The 22,217-nt window shown below is 38.0% G+C and overlaps 1 protein-coding gene across 1 annotated transcript; it reads left to right on the top strand.

The window, feature by feature from the left end:
* Positions 1–693: 693 nt before the first annotated feature.
* Positions 694–10,391, top strand: LOC145984066 (uncharacterized). Its single transcript, XM_083117447.1, has 2 exons — positions 694–760; positions 6,779–10,391. Exon 2 carries the CDS (start codon positions 6,792–6,794, stop codon positions 9,228–9,230), a length of 2,439 nt encoding a protein of 812 aa, XP_082973573.1. The 5' UTR covers positions 694–760; positions 6,779–6,791; the 3' UTR covers positions 9,231–10,391.
* The last annotated feature ends 11,826 nt before the right edge of the window (positions 10,392–22,217 follow it).

The following is a 22,217-nucleotide window of genomic DNA, read 5'->3' as shown; positions in this document are numbered from 1 at the left end:
GGTCCAGTCCCAATCAGCCTTTCTGTGCATAAAGTGGACTTAAAACAACAAATCAATCAATCAATCAATAATAAAAATAATTACAATAACATCGTCTTTATTAGAACAGGCGTGTTTCGCCCACTTACAACAGATCCTTGTCTGGGTGATTATTACAAAGTAAAAATGGAATATATGAATATACACCGATTACATGTAAGCTTGAGGGATACTGAATATAAAAATATAAATTTAATAAAAAGAAGAAGAAAGAAAAAGGATTACATGTATAAACTAATGGACATAGATATCTAATGTTGGTCGCTTTCATCTTTAATCCATATATGACAGTCAGTTGGGATAATGAATGAAACAATAATAACAATAATAATAATAATAATAATTGAAAAGATAAAATAAAATTATAATTCATCCCCCATCGTTGTGGTTAGTCTAAAGAGGCAGAAATCCGACAAAAAAATATAAAAGTACGGAAAACAGTAGGTAGTGTAGTTGATTTGTCTTGTTTGAGCACATCTGTTCTAGCCATCGACATTATCATCTGCATCTTCATGAAGCGCAATATCGATTCGCTGCACTTCCGTAGTGGCATCACGCAATTTATACGCATGGAAGTTTACTAGAAAACGGGAATTGTCCCGTTGAATATTTAATCGTTATTGTTACAGAAACGTTTTCCCAACATAGGAAACAAGTGTGTTATTGCAGTATAGTTTTCCACTGCCTGTTGCTAGAATCGGTCAGATTACACATAGGCAAGGTATGAGACGCATTTAATTAGGTATATACTAAATTTATATATATGTGCGTGTGTCTGTGTGCGTGTGCGTGTGTGATGTGTGTGTTTGCAGTGTGCGAATTAACGGGGGGGGGGGTTGCCCAGGATCCCACCCCACAAAAGAATTTATCTCCGGCAGAAGAAATTGTTTTTTATCCATGCCAGGAATGTTCTTAATCTCTCTCAAAAAAAATGGAAATGAAAGCACACAGTATATAATTTCTTAACTATGGAACAAACTCCACTTTAAATTCATTCTGGAATAGTTATTTAACCTTTAAAACAATTGAGACGTTGCGGGTACGAAGGGCAAACTCAACTAACGTACATTGTTAGGGAAATGCGTTTCAAGTTGTCAAGCACAGTGCGAACTCCACAAAAACTTGGTAACAGTAGATTGGAATGTTTCATGCATGATTTCTAAAGTTTTTGTGGAGTTCGCACTGTGCTTGACAACTTGAAACGCATTTCCCTAACAATGTACGTTTGTTGAGTTTGCCCTTCGTATCCGCAACGCCTCAATTGTATCTACCTGAAGTTTGATTTTAACATAGCACATTGTTTACTTGTTCGTATTGTCGTCGGATGCAGACAGGCCCCCAGACTTCGCCTTTGCTCTGCCCATTGTTAAATTATGGCAAGTAGAGTTATTTCGTCATCTTTTTTTACATCACATTTCTCGTTTAGTTGAACGGGCAATAGAAATTTGTCAAGTTTTTTCAGTCTTACTAGTTGAATAGCTCTTTTTGTGTGTGAGTTCGGGTTTTCCTAGAATGTAAATATACTAAGTCTTTCTAAATTACGTGTAAATGTTATCAAAATATTTAATGTACTAAGTTTAGAAGCACTGCTCTAAGGTACTTACAACTGCGACGCAATCGTTTAGTTCATCAACTGGTAACATACAGAAATTTTCATTAAAAAAGTGCACCCCTTCCCCCCCGCAATGAAATCACAAATATGCCACCGAATGAGCATCCCCCCAAAGCAAAAAGCTTAATTTGAGCACTGTGTTCGTGCACTTTTATTGTTTTTCCGTTGGTGTTCTATCTCTGTAGACTAATGGCGAATTGAATAAATAGGCGAAATGTTCATTCTTACTTTGATTGATTGAATTGTTGTTTTATTGTCGGGACGCGCTAGCAAGCGGCGTGGGACCACCCACTCTGGTAGCGACGCGCTGTTGCCGGATTGACCTACTTCAGGATTCTCGCGAGCCCACAGAAACATGAGGAAGGCTGAACTACTGCTGCTCCTTATGTTACACAAACCCCAGTTCGCCATATATCGAATAGACAAGCTTGCAGAAGAAGCGGGACATACGGTGGTCCGTCTCCCGCCTTATCATTGTATGTACAATGCAATCGAACTTATTTGGGCACAGGTCAAAGGGCTGGTAGCACAGAGGAACACTTTGCCACCTTTTACACCGTCTAAAATTTTGCAATTGACAGAACAGGCTATCGGGGATGTGACAGCAGATAGGTGCCGTTCGGCTATAGAACACACAAGGAAGATTATTTCCGAAGCATGGGAAAAGGAGGGAGTTCAAGAGCAGGAAATTGAGGATTTTGTAATTTCACTTGGGCGGGAAGACAGCAGTGACAGTAGTAGCTCAGATGAAGATGTTCCTTTACTAACCAACAATGAAGATGATCTTGGGATAGCGCCACTGCAATGATAGCCGGTAAGCAAAAACAACTGATTCTTTAACTACTACTTCTGTTCTTTCATTCATTTTTTATGTTTTTACATACAGGTAGCCTCAAAGCATTAATAACACATGTACCAAATGTATCATTAATGTTAAGGAAATCGAGCAATTGCCAAGCGTTTCGTTGTAATTTATTGAACTCTGTATTGCCAGAGCCTGTATTCTCATAACTCCCAAATTATCTCACTTCACACACCCACATGTGCCTCCCCGATGGCACAGTGGTAGGGTAAGTCTTGTCGCCTTGTAATCAAGTAGTCCTGGGTTTGATACCCTGTCGAGGCACATAATGGTTCGGATCCCACTTCCAGATTAGCCGTAGTGTGCATAAAGTGGACTTTAAAACACCAACTCAATCAATCAATTCACACACAATTGATTTGTTCTTGATAAATTCATCTCCGTAATACAGTAACTCACTCAGTTCTGTAAAATTCTGTTTTGGAGGTGAATTTTTGTAGGTTCCTCAAAATATAATTTCAAAACGTGTTAACGAAACGAAGTTGAACGTAATTTGTTTATACGTAATTTGCCCTAATTTCCAAGAAATACATTTAATTTGTACGTTCTGAAGCTTCAACAATCGCGGCGTGACAAAGAAGGCAAAGAGAGGCGGCATGAAATCAAAGGAGAACGATTTGCCACAGTGTTGTTCATAACACAAGACGCATTTTCTTTTGTTGGTAATTGTGATATGATACAACATAAGTAAAAAGATGCAGGTAGCTGATGCTTGCAATGTACCATAATAAAAACACAACAAAGGTTCTTTCAGTGAAGGTTTTCGGTTGCTGTGTAGAGCAGGAAGATAAAATGTTTCATGCTTGTCAGAATGCCCGAGCTTGCCAACAGCTGACTAGCCTGTCCGTGTGTTTGTGCGAACGTGGCAACGTAGAAACCCCCCAGCCACATGGCAACCAAAGAGGAGACAGAATTTGGTCACGTTCTGCCGTTCTGCGTTCTGATTGCACGCCGCTTCTTATCGCGTCCGTACAGTAAGTCCAGTTTATGCACAGATAGGCTAATCGGGACTGGACCTACAGTTCAAAGTGGCATCCGAACCACTATACAATGTGCCTCCACCGGGTATAGAACCCGGGACCCCTTGATTACCTATTGAAGGGCATTTTATTGAAAAAAATGATTTTGTAAAATGCATTCTTTTTATCCCAAGCAATATTATTACGTTATATTTTAAGTTTGAAGATTAAATTGTGGAAATGTATAGGACACGAATGCATATAAGAGTAGTACAGGGTGAGTCAAAAATACCAGGACAACCTAATAAGTAGAAAACGGAAGGAAAAATGAAAGATCTGAAGTTGCAAGCAAAGAATGGGGCTGGGGGCGAACCTTTTGAGGTAGATCAGGAATGTGGCCGCCATCTTGGATCCAAAATCAAAATTTTCAAATGGAAAGGGGGTCATGCAGCATATCAAAATGAATTGAAATTATCTCAGGAATTCATTTCCGTAAAGACGTTGGACCTATCTGGTGTGTTACAAAGTTATGGTACAAGACATTGGTCACAGCAAGTATTGAATATGCTCACCCTCATGCTGAACACAAAGCCGCAGGCGCCTGATCCAATCGTGATGCACTTGAAAGAGAGTATCTGCACTGCAGTAATTGTGTGATAGGCCTCCGCGATGCGTTGCTCACGATGACGCCGATCACGAATTTTCACCGCATACACAAGTTGTTTCAGATGACCCTAGAGATAAAAATCGAGTGGTGTCAGGTCGGGTGATCTTGGTGGCCACTCGGCAACAACCCGACGACCAATCTAATGCTGAGGAAGCTGAAAATCTAGCCAGTCGCGAACGATTGAGCCGTAATGTGGTGGAGCCCAGTCATGTTGGAAATATGACGGGAAACTGCCATCTTCAGTTGCAAGGGAGGGGAACACTATCTGCTGTAGCATGTCCAGGTAACGCTCAGCATTAAGGGTAGTGTCGATGAATATTGGGCCGATAATACGGGTGCCACATATGCCACACCACACCATCATCTTATGAGACATGCCTTTGGATGTTTTGATCCAGTGGGGGTTGTTGTCTCTCCAATACCTGTGGTTCTGCCGATTCACCTGACCATTCACACAGAAATTCCCCTCGTCACTGAACACAATGCTGCATGCAAATGAGGGATTATGTTGCAGTTGGTCAAAAGAACTCAATACGTCGATCAGGGCCATCTTCGGATAGGTGCTGCAGCATCTGGACCTTGTACGAATGCCATTTATTGATATGAAGAATCCGCACGATGGACCTCTGGCTAATACCACAATCTGCTGATAACCGTCGTGTGTTGCGTCGCGGACCCTTGGCAAACAACACCAAGACCGCTATTCTTGTTCCGTCATCGGTGGCAGTTTTCGGACAACCGCTCCGTGGCTTGTCGTTCACAGTCCCAGTTTCTTTGAATTTTGCTATCAGGGATGCGACGGTACTGTGGAATATTGGTGGTCTCTCGGGATGCAGATTGTTGAACTCTGCAGCTATCACACGGCAGCTGCGTCCCCCAGACATCAGGATCACCTCAATCCTCTCTGCTTTCGTCAGTACCATTGCCAGTTACCTGCAAGTAAAGGAAAAAAAACATCATTTTTACAATTTGCTGTGACCAATGTTTTGTACCATAACTTTTGTACCACACCAGATAGGTCCAATGTCTTTACGGAAATGAATTCCTGAGAAAATTTCAATACATTTTGATATTCCGCATGGTCCCCTTTCCATTTGAAAATTTTGACTTGGATCCAAGATGGCGGACTCCAAGGTAGCGGCCACATTCCTGATCTACCTCAAAAGGTTCGCCTCCAGCCCCATTCTTTGCTTGCGACCTCAGATCTTTCATTTTTCCTTCCGTTTTCTACTTATTAGAATGTCCTGGGACTTTTGACTCACCCTGCTTTTTTGTATCCTGGAAATCTGAGTCATAGTCTTTACATTTTGCATTATAATGCACTAGAATTTCAAGTATACAAAAAATATTACGTGTACAAATTAATTCTGGGTCCATAAATTAATTCACTTATTAAATATTTGGGAAGTTCTGCTTCGTGCAGCTTATTTCCCTGACCTCGTCCCTTCAGACTACCGCTTGTTCCAGTTCCTGCAGCACCAACTAGTGGAATTCCACTTCAGGACCTTTCAAGAGGTGGCAAGTAGCTTTGTTGAGCTTAAAGACTATACCGCTTTCCTCTATCGCCTGGGGATAAGCAATAAGCAGAATATGTTGAAGGTTAAAACAAAAAATTATGGGAGGCTAATAATAGTTTCTAAATTAGTGTTTCATTTCATATCCAATGTGTCATTGATATGACTTTCACTGTATTTAATTACAAGACCGAGTGTGTTAAATATCAAACTCTTATTTTAGATTTCAATGTGGCAATGTTTAATCACATCTAATAACAACAGTTTATATGATAATTCTCTTTTGTTTACTCTTCATTGAATTTTGACGCTATAGTGAATTTACATTGTTTCATATAAAATAGTGTTTTCACTTCCACTTCAAAATTTCATTGTAAAATTAAACGAAGATAGCATATAAACTATTCTTGATTGAAATATTTGAACATAATATTAATGTAGTACTTTGTTAAGTATCCATGATGTTATGGAAGATCAGGTTAGTTGCATAGTTGGAAGCACCAGCGTCCTGTAAGCTCATTACAAAGAATTTTATTTCCTAAACAGTATACAAGATATGGTTACATAGAACGATTATTATTTTTATGTATACGGATAAAAGTAGTCAAGCTACTTTCGGAGGTATGTGCTTATGCCCTGGTACCTGAAAATTAACCCAGGGGGTCATATTATCACATGTAAGCTCATATTAAAACATACACAAGCAATTCTCTTTATCTGGGACGGGGACCCCCTGAAGCGCGGGGTCCCGAACAGGTGCCCCTATCTAGGGCCGGATCTGCCTCTAGACTCTGACACACACACAAACACACACTAATTCTAGAACCCTAAGTGAGAGTGATCTAAGGTCGAATTTCCTGGTCTTCTTCCAGCATGTAGCCGCTCTGCGGCCCACCCAGCCTCTAATAAGTTATTCCTGGAGGCAACCCTAGGGAGTAAATGCGACCGGAGCGTGATGTTGATCACATAAGCTCCAAAATGGCCGAAATCAAGAATACCCCTACATCCCCTAAATGTGCCTTCATGGTACGGTGCCATATGCACGAGGAACATTATATATTAAGTCATATTCGTCAACTGTTACAGGACATTTCTCAACGTGTAATTCCAATTATTGTTTTTCAGACGACTATCTGCAATGGGTGGTTTTGGAGGGTCTAATCTTCTGCTGCTTTTGACGATTCCATTTATCTTCTGGGTTAAATCCACTGAAGGCGTCGTTTGTTCGGGTGGATGCAGCATAAGAACAGAAGGAAACCGTACCATAGCCAATTGCTCCCATCAAGGTCTGGATTGCGTACCATCATCGTTGCCGTCCGATGTTCTGGTATTAGATTTGTCGAAGAATCCTTTCCACAACCTCAAGGATGATATATTCAGTGATGCATCTCTTCTCCAACTTGAAGAAATCTATTTGAGTGGACACACCGTGGACAATATCGAGAAATATGCCTTCAGACATCTTGAAGATCTTCAAGTTGTGGATTTGTCTCACAATAGGCTACAAACCATCGGTCATTACATCTTTGCAGATAATCCTAACATAAGTAAGTTGTATCTTAGGTATAATGTGGATCTTAAACTACCAAATAACGGTCCATTTTTAGACGCACCCTCTCTGGAATATCTCGACCTCAGCTTCTGCAATATAACAGATCTTAGTTCTCACCACTTCAGTAAACTATATGGCATTACTCACCTTTATGTGCATGGAAATGGAATAAAGGTTCTGACCAAAGATACGTTTTCCCCGCTTACAAATCTAGAGTATCTTGACTTATCAAGTAATCAACTACGTGCAGATTCGTTTGACGCTACAGCTTTTAAAGATCATAAGAAACTTAAAACTTTGGTCCTCAAAAACAACAAACTGATGACGACACGCTCATCATATTATGGGGATTATTCTTATCGAAGATATACTATTCCGAAATCTGATTCTCGAATATATAATATTCTGAAGTCTGATTCTCTGGAAACTTTAGATATTAGTTCTTGCTTCGACACCCCACCAAGAAACCCTGAATTACTTTGTGGAACACCTAATCTCAAAGTATTGAACTTTACTCAGAACCAAATGGACATAAATAATGGAATATTCTCTTGCTTGAAACAGCTACAAGAGCTGTATATCACTGGTATTGCCTATTCGGGATATTCTTATTTGTTTGAGAATAATTCAAACCTTCTGAAACTGGTAGCAAATGGACCCGGCAAATGGATGGATATGAATATTCAATCTTTAAGGCATCTAGACATTAGCGGACTCGGTAATGTCATAAGATCTAATATATTTAGTAAGATGCCCAATCTGATTTTCATGAATGTGTCTGGGAACAACTTACATGTAATATCGAAGAAGTTTGAAAGTCTCTCACACCTAGAAATTCTCGATATTTCAAATATACATCTGTGCAATTTACCGCCGAGCATTTTTGAGAAAAATAAGAAATTGAAGGAACTTTATATGAATGACAATCTCTTTGGCAATACTTTAACATGCAAATTTTCCATACCTACTCTCCAGGTCTTGGATCTCAGCAGATGCCGACTTACTGAAATTTCCCCTTCATCCTTTGAACTAACACGGAACTTGAAGACTTTGAATCTTGCAGGGAACCGTCTCACAGAATTGAAGAAAGGGACATTAAGATATCTTGAGAACCTTGAGTATTTGGATTTATCCAGCTGTAACATATCCCATGTAGATCCTGATGCTTTTTCACAGAACAGGAAACTATCATCTCTGTCCCTTCAGGGAAACACCCTTCATGCAGTTCATCAACGTTCTTCCATTGTAAATTCTCCTTCTTTGAGAACACTAGATCTCAGTTCATGCAAACTCCCTTACTTGGTGCCAGATTATTTTGCCAGTTTACCTAACCTTACAAGGTTGTATCTCCAGAACAATGAGTTGACAACTTTAAGTGTTTCAGTTGTGAGGAACCTGAACTTAAATGAGCTCCATCTCTATGGCAATCCGTGGCGTTGTGACTGTGTTCTGTGGAAACTGAGGGGTTGGATGCTCTTCCGCAGGATGAAGGAAACTAGACCAGTGGTGTGTGCATTCCCTAATGAGAAGTATGGTTGGTCCTGGGCAGCAGCTGGTGACGAAACGTGTGATACAGATGAAATATGTGACCAGTGTAAGAAAGACTCCTTGACACCAGAGAGCATTACAACGGAAGTACCTTACGCTCAACAAAATGAGGTATCCTTAAAACAGATAAAGAACAGTAAATGCCAAATCCAATCTCCAAATGAAATCAACTCAAGTGTCTCACACAACCAATATCCAATAAGTGAAATTTCACCAACAGAAAGTGACAGGATCACATGGCGTCGAGGTACCGCCGAGGACTCTAACTTTGAGCATAACGCAGACAAGTTTTTTGACATAGATGAATGTATAAGAAAGGTAAGTTCTTTCCATGTCTGGTTGCTACTCAGTGGAATGGCAGGAGGGCTTCTCGCTGTCATGGGTGTAGGGGCATTTACATTTTTCCTGTTGAAGTTTGCCAATAATAGACAACCAACAAGAAAACTTATTCTGTCAGTTGAAGAGGATAAGGTTTAACAATAAACAACCATAGTAGGAGTCTTATTTAATTATCTGATCATTAAATGTTAGCTGCTCCTTACATTAGCTCAATAGCATTTATTTCTATGGATCCCGAGTTTTTGTTTTAAGTCCACTTAATGCACAGATTAGCTAATCGGGACTGGTCGTACAGTTTAAAGTGGGATCCGAACCACTATGAGCCTCAATCAGGTATTGAAGCAGGGGATCCATTCATTGGGTAGACCCAATCCTGAACGAATATTCAAAATACAAAAAAGTCTCACAAAGATCTTGACAGATACAACTATTTAGACTCATAGTACCAAATATTCCAGTAAATGGTGGAGAAGGAAAGTCCCAGCCCCCCCCCCCCCTTTACCCATGTTTGAGGCTATCAACCAAAGTTTCCTTGTAGTGACAATTATTTTATGGGTTCTCGCAAAATGAGTAGCTTTGGTTCATATCGAAAACTACCCTTGCATGTTTGCGAACAACAATAAAGAAATAATTTATGAAAGCTGTGTCTAAACGAGTCTCTCTACAAAAACATACGCGCTCATGTGTGCATGTGGTATATGTGTGTGTAGAACATAAGCAAAAACAAGTAGAATATTTGAAGGGGGAGCTTTACAAACAAAGGAAAATCTACTATTCTTTTAGATTATTATTATTGCACTGCAAATAAGTTGCACGACTTTCAAAACATTGTCAACTAAGCAAAGAGAATACTCGTACAACAATGTAAATATTATTCCTGTTGAAAGAAATCAATCTTATTACAATGATGTTGGCTTTCTCTTGGCTTTTATGTATTGTCCAAAATGTCAATTATGCAATATCAAGAATTATTGTTTCATGCAAAATGTTATTCATTCACTTAAGAATCGATTGTGTGATCTTTTAATCTTCAAGTCAAGGAATATTATATATGGCATTGATGTTATGAACGAAGTCAATAACTTCCCTACAAAAGTGAAAAAAATATTTATACTCTTTTCTTTGTCGTATAGTGTCAATATTCATGCAGGTTTTGAAAAAAAAATTGAGTTTTTTTTTTTGCACCTACATTTTATCATAATATATCAATACATCAGAAGATGATACAAATCACATTCCATGTTAAAATATAATCATAACTTTATTATGTTACTTTTACAAGAAGATCAAATATGTATTAATTACGTAATCAAATATCGCTATGTATATTTGTTCGTGTTTTGTGCTTAAAATCAAGTATAGTATAGTACTTTTTGTCAGTGTGTAAATATTTACATCTCATATTTATAAATTTTGAATTAAACCTGGTTCCAAAGCTCGGTACTCATAAATAGACTAAGTAGCACAAACTTCACCTATAGAGCGCTGGGAAAGACAAAATCAAGTTGGAATGTCGGAAATAACAAAGAGAAAAAAAAAATTAAGTTTGTATCAAAAATAAATTTCACTGGTATAGTGATCGAGTGGTATGTAGTAGACCCAAAGCCTGCTGGCCAAAAAAGCTATTTCATCTAATGTATAGCGAGATAGTACTCGTTGCTTTTGGTTAAGTAATTAAGGCGTGAGTAGAGAGGGAAATTTGGGCATTTTATTTGTATAATATTTTATATTTTACTTACTGTACAGTGTGGCTTGTTATCTTTCAAATTAATCAATTATATATATCATAAAGTGTAATATTAGTCTGTAACGCAGAACGCAAGGAAGGCGGAAAGAGAGTATAAGAAAGCAATAATTGGAGAGGAATAGATGTTAGCAATAAATTAATTTTTACTGATTTTGATATAGCAAATGAATGTAATGGAACTGATTGTATAGAATAGTGTTTCTCAACCAACCTACCGCGGCCTGGTACCGGGTCCTGGCTTCAATTATATCTGACCGCGAGATGATCTGAAATTTGTCGTTTTAGTTTGCGCAGCAATTTTCATAAACAAATACTTGTGTTTGTCAACAAGCCTAGAGATAATGGAAAATATTACTCTTTATGATGATACCATAATTTATTTATTACTATTTAATTTCAAGAGCATACATTAATTAATGTATAAAGTTTAAAATTAGAAAGATATTTACGAATAAAATTGTTGGTATAGGGACATCAACTTTTCAAAAATATAATGTACCGGGTTCCCGTCTCGCAAAGGTTGAGAACCACTGCTGTAGAGAAATGAAATACTTCTGTAGCAATGTTTTTCGTGCACAAGCGTGACTCTAAAGCCTGTATTTTAAAACCTGCATAACAGCACAATTTTGTAAAATAATTTTCAAGGGAAAATATAATATTTGAGTGTGTTCTCTGTATTTTGCTTTCAGCTATCTTAAATTTCAGATAACATTTTGTGTATTCAAGCGTGTAATTCTACGTTGAACAAGAAGATAAGTAAATTTTCACAGCGCGCTACGACGCCAGCGGTTACGGGTTTGAACCCGGCCTTGGCGTGGGTGTTAATTGTGAGTGTCCCTTCAACAATTTCATCATATCATCACTCATCCTCATCGACACGGTTAGCCAAAAGTGACAGAAAATCGAAGTAAAATAATCCAAATCAATCAATCAATCAAGAACATAAGTAACTTGTAGCTGCGATGAAATTTTCTAGGATACACTAGTTAGGAAATCTTCTGACCACCTTTCCTCTTCAGTCTGGATGAATACTGCCACGGAGGTAAACAGCCTCCTTGGCAAAATTGGCTGAAAAACTCGCTAAGGCGCCAGGTGATCATAGGTTCAAATCCTGGATAACACATGAATATTTAATTTGGTTTGTACTTTCATCCAGTGTTGCTAATGAATGAAAATTTCCGTTTAGGAGGGATTCTGACAGAATTTTGTGCAAAAAGGGAAGTTTGAAAATTTCAGACTCAATATCCTCATACAGATCATATTAGGTTTCAGTTTCGTGTCCATTTTTTTTTTTGTTATTACGTCTTGTTTCTATATAAGTAATGCTTATTAAGTATAAGCCATCTATGTATATTCTTGTACATTTTTGATTAATAGCGACGATGACGATCTTTTCACCCGACATTGATATATTTCTTCCTTCTTGAGTTATTGTGCTTTAAAGATGGTGTGAGGCGATTTTCGCACGCCTGTTACTCGCAAACGGTGCCGATTTCGAAATTTTTTCACATGACATTTTTTCCTTGTTTTTACTTGTCCAATCACCTCCCAAGCGTTGTAACAGGTATTTTGCAACACCCTGTATATACATAGTACATGATAATCATATCAATACAGATTTGGATACTGGTTATACATTGATTATGTCACCTACATATTTCATTACTCTTTTGAATTCCGCGAAGGTCATTCTAAATACATCAATATTTGGATCAGTTGCACATAGTTTGTTGTAGAGGTCACACATACTCCGAATAGGCGATTGTTTCATTACATTGGTTTTGAGGGTTTTGCAGTGAAACAAGCCAGCCTTTGGTCGTGTTTTGACGCTGGGAACTCTGAATTGTATTTGTTCGAGTATTTGTGGCAATTTGTTGTTGGTGGTTCTGTACAGGAGCCAAAGTAACCGTGCGTTTCTTCTGGCATTGAGGGAAACCATGTTAACTTGTTTAACCAGGGATTGATATGGTTCAATGCGAGAGATATATGCCAGTTTCCTTAAAAACTACGTATCTAATGAATTTTGATTGTATTATTTCTATTGTATGGCTATAATTCTTGCTTACAGGGTTCCATATTCCGGCAGCACATTCCAGTTTCGATCGGACCAGTGCGTTGTATAGTGTTTTTAGAGTATCCCGTCTCTTGAAATCCCTCCCCATTCTTATTATGTATCCTAGGTTTCTGTAAGCTTCGTTCACAACGACACAACGACGTGGGAGGAGAATGTTAGCTTAGTGTCGAAAATAACCCCTAGGTCTTTGATCTCATTGACCTTGTTTATATTAATGTTGTCAATACGGTAGTTATAATTCAGATGTACCTACCTTTTTACGTGTGTATGTCATTGCAAAACATTGAGGTTCAGATCATTAAGTTGACACCACTTGGTAACCTCATTTATATCTTTTTGCAGGGAATCAGAGTCACTGACGTTGTTAATACTTCTACCGAACTTTATATCATATGCATATAGAACATGGAAAGAGTTTTGCAAGTTGTGGGGAAGGTCGTTAATTAATATTAAGAATAAGATAGGGTCAAGGTTTGATCCCTGGGGAACCCCCTAAAAGCACTGAGAATTCGTCGGTTATCATACCTTCGTACGAGACCCGTTGTCTACGTTCTCTAAGATATGAAGAGAAGAAGTCTAGTGTCAGTTTTGATAAGTGCAAACATTTTAGTTTACTTAACAGGACATCATGGTTAATCTGGTCAAAAGCTTTACTGAAGTCTGTATATATGACATCGACTTGCTTTTTGTTTTCAAGGTTTGCAGCTGTAAAGTTAGTATGAAGAGAGAGGTTTGTAACGGTGGATCTTCCAGATAAGAAGCCATGTTGGTTCGGGGAGATTATAGGCATTATATGCGATAATAAGCGTTGAATTATTATACTCTCAAAAATCTTTGCAGGTGTGCTGATTATAGCTATTGGCCTGTGATTTTCAATTTTGTCGGCTGCCTTGCCTTTAGGAATAGGGCACATTTTGTCGGGAATTCACCGTTAGTCAGGAACAAGTTAAAGATTCTAGCTAGAGGGGGAGCAAGTAGGTGAGCGCATCCTTTGTGGTCATCAGGACCACATGATTTCTTAGGCTTGAGACTTTTTATTGCTTTTTCAACTTCCGGGATAGAAATGACATTTAGTTCAAATGTATTTAGAACTTGGTTCATTACGTGTCCTTCAACGAGTGTACAATCGTACGTGGCAGGGTGGTTCTTATAAGTTGCAAGGAAATGTAGGGTGAATGCATGCGTGATTTCGTCTTTGCTGGATAATGATTCGTTTTTGTATGTGAGAGATTTTTCTTATCTTTCCTATCGTTATGGTTAAGAAAAGACCAAAAGTTTTTTTTTATATCAAGGTTAATATTATTCTCAGTTTCATTTATGTAGATATTATAGGCAACTTCAATTAGCTTTTTTGTTTTTCCACGTAGGAATATTGCTAATGTTTTCGTAGACTGGCAACACTGCCAAGCTGTCAGATTCTTCCCAGCACGTCACGCGATTTGTACATCAAAGTTTTCGCATTTGAAGGGAACTGCGCGACGAGCGACGAGCGACGTTTGCACTCCCATGGACATTATCGTCCTGAAATGGCGATAGGGTGGCTCGCTCCTCAATGTGGAAGCAGATAGATCGCTCACGGAAATTAACAGGTGCTTGCCCAGAAGAAGAGAAACAGGTAAGTCAAAGATATCTGTGTTTTCCAAACTTGAAAACCACTCACTTACAAGTGAACAAATTTTGAATTTTTTACAGTCCACAGGTAGGCTAATAAGGACTGGACATACAGTTTAGAGTGGGATTCGAACCACTGCGCAATGTGTCTCCATCGGGCATCGAACCCGGAACCCCTTGATTACAAGACGACGACGTTACCACGACACAATCGGGGAGGCAACTAGAGGGGCGAACCCCCTTGTGCTCGTCACAATTGTTATTCTCCTAACTCCTACTGAAACACACTACATATCCAAGAAAACAGCCACAGAACAAGTATCATATTAACAGACTTTGTAAACAGGGTTTGTTCTGGATTACCGAACAAACCCGGTACCAGATCCTGCGGATAACATCGTTAACTTCTGGACTGGATCTATATGTATTCTTTAAACCAAATAAAGTTACGAGGAAATGAAAACGGGGGACCAGATATTCCGATATTCTGGTCTTTTTAGGCACCAGAACATAAGCGCATACCCTCAAATGTATGCAGGTGGAGGTGGGCAACTTCCGAGGGTTCCCCCCCTTTTTTTTTTTGTTATTCTCCTAAAATACACTTACTCTTAATAACTCCCCATCTCATACCACAACACAATAAGAACAAAAAGGTTCGAAGTGCACACTTAGTATTATTTATTTATCTTCTATGGTTAATATGCAGTATTGATAAGATTTGATTTCGTTTATTTTACTTCGCTTTTTCGCCACTTTTGGCTAATCGCGAAGATGTGGGTGATTAGTGATGAGTAGTTTTGCCCACGAGACGAGACTTTGGCCTGTCTCGTCTCGTGGAAATGCTGTGAAATGCTGTCTCGTCTCGAAAATATTCGTTTGTCTTGGGACACATGATCAATCTCGTCTCGTCTCGAATTTTTAAAAGCCTGTCCCGTCTCGTCCCGTGGGCAACACTAGTGATGAGATGGATGAAGAGGCAATTAAAACACAGCACGAGTCCCACATATGATTCACGCTGTAGGTGCAGGCGCCAGAGCCTCGCTAGTCCGCAGTGTGCAGTATATTCAGTGCAATTATTGCAGCATGCAGAGAATCGTTTCTATATAAAACCTATCTATGCACAGACAGACTTATCGGGACTGCACTGGACTACAGTGTAAAGTGCGATCCAAATCACTACGTGCATACACTGGACACTGAATAGCTTGATCGTCAGAACAATATTATTTCGAATAAAGCAACGTTATAAAATAGTATTGGTTCTTTTTACTCGTTCGGTGCCCCCTTTCCCTCAGAGCCCAGGTTGGCTGCAGCTGTTTGATATTTTCAGTTTTCGATAAAGCTGGCTTATTGAGAACAGGAAAGTGTTATACGATTTGAAACTAAAAGAAAAAAAAGTTGTTTCAAAACAGAAGCAGTAAACCTGTATTCATGAGAACAATTAGATTGATTGATTTGGTTTATTTTACTTCGCTCTTCTGCCACTTTCCGCTAATCGCGAAGATGAGGATGAATAATGATACGATGAAGGAAACACAGACAAAGAACACCCATGCCCAGGCAGGGTTCGAACCCGAGATCCCTGGCGTCGTAGCGCATTGTGCATGAAGACAATTAGAGAACTACTCGAAAAACAATCAAGACTCTTCACAAAGACAGCCAATTGATAAAAATAAGAAATACACATTATTGATTTATTGATTTGGTTATTTTACTTCGATTTTATGCTATTTTTTGGCTAATCGCTACAATGAAAATTAGTGATGATTTGATGAAAGTGATGAAGAGATATACAAAGAACACCCATGCCGGGATTTGAGACCCGGGACCCATGGTGTCGTAGCACGAAATACACATAAATGAAACGAGTAAGGAGGTTTGATAAGGTATATAAAGCTCTTCCTTTTGAAGGAGAAACTACAACGTTTCGAAGAGAATAATTTGTATGGTGGTTGTTTGACGATAAACCACTCAGTAATGAAATACATTAGAAAAATCTGATTCTGATTGAGTGCGCTAACGGCCACATCTTTTTCATTATAAGAATCATTACATACTTGGAATTCAATGAATTCCCGTGTTTTGAATTGACAGTTACTTTTTGGAGGAATTCTAATTATATTTCAAAATTACTTTTCTGCAATAGAAGTAAGGTTATCAATAGTTACTTTATGAGACTTAAATTGTTAATTTGAAAGTTTCTAACGTGAGGGCAGAGCTAAATTTGATAACTGTTTTCAATTATGTGTCTTCTCTGGATTCTAAGATGAGAGGATTTTCGTAGAATCGTCTAAGGCAAGGAAGCTAGATCTCATTACATGCTGGACTTAGAACAGCAAGGCTTGTAATTTGTCATTTTCAATTGATTTTTGTAATAATACTGACATATGAAAAATTACTAGAGACATAAGTAAAAAACATTTATTTTATTGCCATCATGGATTGAGTATAATTTGTTTGCAATAAACTTTCCAGCAGACTGTACCTTTAAAAGTAACTTAGTTACTTTTCAAGTATCAGTTACTGTAACTCAGATACTTATAAAAGTAACTTTCAAAACACTGATTATATATAAATATATATAGCTATATATTTATGTGTGTGTGAAAGCGTGTATACTATAAGAGTATTACGTTTTCACAAGTTGTAATAGGTGGTCGCTATGGCAAGTTATTTATGTATTATGGTTTTTAAAACGCCCCGATCTCAAGCACTGAATATATGTTAGCTTTAGCAAATACGCACATCTATATAAATGTACAGTCACCTGCAATAAAAATGGGACAACTAGATCCTGAAATGTTCGGTTGCCTGCAAGGTGTTACGTGTGTTACCAAGATGTAAGGCTGGGGTAGCAGTTTTCATTGAAATTTTGCTATTAAAATCAACTTATCGCCTTAGGGTTACGCAACACACATAAAAGGGAAGCGAGTATCGCCCAATTTTATTGCCGGTGACTGTACATTCTCATCAATGTGAAAGTATCAATCCAATCAAGCCTACGAGAATATAAGGCGCTCACATCTTTGCCACATCTGCGTAAATCAATAATGTTGCAATTTTCTTCATGTGAGAAGTGAATGGAAAAGGGCTCAGACATTTTCTTTGACATTTCGTAAGGAACGAAAGCATTTCTTCAATATTTTGGAAGGCGTACGGCGTGGCTTCGTAATAACAAAGGGAATGCTTGACAAAAGAACTTCTTATATCCGAAGGCGTCATCGATTTCCAATGTCCTCAAACACCACTTACAAGGTTTTATGATGTAAACGCACGGTATGGAATGCTATCGACATAAACCTGACAGCTACTCAAGAAAATCACAAACATTACCATGTTGTAGGAACTGTATTTTCTAATTTATTACTAACATCATTGTATTTCAGTGCACTTCAAGGACAATGTCATTTTGTAAGGATAATGTTTCATTATTGGGAAAACGTATTAGCTTTGAGGTGTGTTCATAAAGTTCAGTAATCGCCTTTTCGTCCTCGCTGTCTACAAACAGTTTGGCAAAGCTTGTTTTGAGTCAACTTTATACACTGGGACTGGACTTACAGTTTAAATGAAACTGAACCCAATAGGCTATGGAACACGGAAGCCTTTGATTACTAAGCAAGAATGTTAGTCACGCCATCGAACAAGCATACCATTATTATTTTGTGAGAATAGAAACTTTACTATATTTTCGGGAAACACTTTCCTTTCACGGCCATATAAAGATGGTTATCCAGGACTTCTGGGTTAGAAACGCATTCAAGCATGGTTGGTGTTCTCTCTGTATTCTCTCAACTAATCCATACGTACACATTTTCTTCATTTTGTGATTAACCTATGGAGGTAAAATCAGGCACAAATCATTTTTCTTGATTGTGCTTATTACTACGAAGTTCTCATTAGGTGAAATATTTTTACAAATATTTATTTTCTACACAGGTTCACAATAATCATCTTGTTACAATTACTATCCCAACGCTGTTTTCAAAGACTTGTTAAACTGACACAAACTTTAAATATCTCACAACTATAAATAATTTTAAATTTTCTGACATTGTTGATAATAGCCTAACTTTAGTGTAACGTGCTGAAAAGCAAAATATTTGTATTGCTTCTTCTATTACATCGCTCCTCTGCTTCTTTAAGCTAATAGCGACTATCAGTTTGAGTAATGATTAGATGAAAGACACTCAGGATTTGAACCCAGAACCTTAGGTTGCTAGATCGTCAGTCCAGCACTTCACCGCAGAGGGAACTAGAAAGCCAGAGGCAGGTTAGAATCTTGGACAAGATATAGGCGCGTGTTTCTCACATCATCCATTTCATCAATTCACCATCATCGTGATTATCCTAGAAAGAAAAAAAGTGACGTAAATTAAACAAATTAAAATGGAGATTGTGTCCTAAAATTATATCTAAATATGACATAGATCCTGCAATTCATAATCATTGAAACGGGATGATGTGATAGAGAGAGTGAAAGATCCTGAAAGAACTAAATGAGAAAAGAAAAAACAGAAAAGTAAAAGAAACGTGAAATAGCCAATAAGACATAAGAAATCAGAGATATAGAAAGTCGAAAATATTGAAATATACATAATACGAGTGGGTGCCTCTTAATTTCCTAGTCGTAAGAGTATTTCTGAGAATATTTTTCTGGAGACGAAAAAAAACAAATGAATATCGATCTCAGCTTAATTCTCATTGGCATCATTATTAACTGTTTACATTCCGTTGCTTAGCAACATGGCGATCCATTTTCTGACGATTTATCATGCCAGACAGTAATCAGAACGCTACATTCTAAAAGTAGCTTCGCTACAGCTACAGCTACTCTTCCAAAATGTAGCTTTGCTACAGCTACAACTACATTTACCAAAAAGTAGCTCGGTACGCTACTCCTGTTCGCTACTCGCTACTTCGTTACTTTTTGCGCTACTTCTGGATAAAAAAAATTAAAAATAACCATGTGGATATTAAAAAAATCCCCTACTACTGGTAAATAGATTCTGTTATTTATGATCATGATTCCCGTGATTCGATAATTTTGAAAGCAGCGTTACTTCAGTTACTTATATTTACTATAGTTTTTTAGATTAACATACCTATGCAAGTGGCATTTCAATTCAAACTTGATATATGAATATTGCAATTAGGGTGTTACCCAAATTAATGATTACAACTATAAACAAATGAAATTTGGTAGGATTACGTATTTATGTTCACATCAACATATTTTTCTTGAGAATAAATATTTCATTTTTTAATAGACTGATATGAAGGCACCATTTTGAATGAAAAGTACCTGGGGCCCTTTGTTTACAAAAGGGCTCCAGGTTCGATACCCAGTGGAGGCACATAGTGGCTCGGATCTAGTCTTGATCAGCTTATGTATGCATAAAATGGAAAACAAAAACCAGGAAAGATGCCAAGTTGGAAGGATGGGATCCTCCTGCTCCTCCATTCCCCACACTGCGCATCATTCATCATTCTTCCTCGTTCTCACAATTAGTGGCAGAAAGCGACTATAGATAAGAGAATAATTAAATAAACCATTCATCCTCATTGTCATGATTGAGAAGAGTTGAAGAATGGATGAGGAGGTAAATGGACAAATGGGTGGTGGACTATATCAAAGTGTTCGAAGATTAATATGGAACAGGGATGTACCTATGAAATGCAAGAAGGTAATATATAACACATACTATGTGCCAATAATTACGTGACATAGAGATACAAGAAAAAGATGCAGGCAGTGGAGATGAAATTTTTAAGGAGTCTATGGAATAAGACTAGAATCAGGAATGAGGAGATCCGACAGACAGTGGGTGTGGTGAAGCTTCAGGACAGGATAGATCAGGCACAGATGAGATGGTTCGGACACATGAAGAGGATGGATGCAGAAAGACTACCAGTAAGAGCTTACAATGCACAAGGAGTGGGAATAAGGCCAAGGGGGAGACCAAGATGTTGGTGGAAAGAGCAGATAGTGGAGAGTGTTAGGAGAAGAGGACAAGATTGTAACACCATGAAAAGAGAGGAGTGAGTGGTGGAAGACCAGGAAATAATGTAGAGGCTTGACTTCTATGCCGACCCAGTCAGAGGTAGGAAACAGCGAAGGATGATGATGTCATGATTAGCAATGGTTACAGAAAAGTGACGCAAAAGTAGGAAAAATACATAAATTTGAAAACTATGTATATTAACTAAAGAAAATTGTCGTTTCTGCAGGAAAGTCAATAACTCGTACGTACTTTTTACAATATGATAAAATATATTGAGGATGCTGTCGCTTAAACCCGAGTGTTCTAAACGTATTGCAATTTTAAAATTTGTGAACAAATATTATCGTGAAAATAATTGTAATTCCAGAAACTCTATCATTCTTGTAACAATAATATCTTGCTGGTGAGATCATATGTACTGACAATGATCAATGCTGTTAACGTACTGAACCATTTATTGCTGGCACTATTCCTTTGTCAGTGCAGTTGAAAATTCATCGCTCGTTTTTGCGCTGCAAGTTGTATCTTACACAGCAATTAATTGGTGTCTCTTACACCACGGATATCCACAGGATTTGTTCCTGGGGTGATGTAAACGAGGCACTTTTTTCCAGCGGTGTAGCAAACGAGGCATGTTTCTCCCCAAAATAGCGATGCAGCTCAAAAAAACGTAGCTGTTAGCTGGAATATATTCATATATGTCAGTTAGTTATCTGGATATCTGAATTATTCAGATACTAATTAAATAAGATGCGGATATCTACAATCTACAATCTATAATCTAGATAATCTGTATTTCCATGTAATAGACTTTGTCTATATGAACCTTCTGCAAAATGAAAGGCTATTGTCGATTTTTTCTGACGCTGTTGCCACATTCAAAATTCACCTCAAAATGCTGAGAGAAAATGTAGCTGTAGCGAAATTTTCGCTACAACTACAGGAATTTTGGAGCTTCGCTACCGCTACAACTACAATTTTCAAAATGTAGCGTCGCTACAGCTACAGCTACAAATTTTTCAGCTAGCTACCGTAGCGACGCTACAAGTAGCGCGCTACTTCTGACCACTGATGCCAGACAATGCTAAATGGCCTACCTGTTCGGGCCTTTCGATATGATATTCGAGATACTGTAGCTGAGAATCAGAGAAATATTGAAAGACAAATAGATTAGTCAGGAGGGTCAAAATCAAGATCGAGTTCCACCATTATTTCCAATCGCTCCGTAAGATTTCTTTCTTCGCTGTCTTCCATATCTTACCATTCTTTCTCAATTTATCTTTCAATTTTGTTCACAGGCCCCGAAAGATATAGAGAACGAGAGAAAGATAGAGGAAAGAAAGGGAAGTAGATAATCAGAAGATGTACAGAGGAACGGAAAGACAGAAAGAAAACCTTAGAAAGAAAGAGAGAAATAGAGGAAGTATGAGAGATATACAAAATAAGAGAAAGGAAGTAGAAAATCAGAAGAGAAAAGAAGTACATAGGGACAAAAACTAAGAAAGGAAACAATGAAAATAGAGAGAAACATAGAAAGGATGAAATATGGAGAATCAGAGAAAGGATGAAATATGGAGAATCAGAGAAAGGTAGATTAGAAATGGAGATAACAAACAGAGAAGAAGAGAAGCATGGAAGGAAAGATAGATAGACAAAGGAACAAAGGTGGTAAGAAATTAAGAAAGAACAAC

Source organism: Lepisma saccharinum, chromosome 1, assembly GCF_977018435.1.
Source record: "Lepisma saccharinum chromosome 1, izLepSacc3.1, whole genome shotgun sequence".
NCBI classification, from domain to species: Eukaryota; Metazoa; Arthropoda; class Insecta; order Zygentoma; family Lepismatidae; genus Lepisma; species Lepisma saccharinum.
This window is presented reverse-complemented; position numbering and strand designations above follow the sequence as displayed.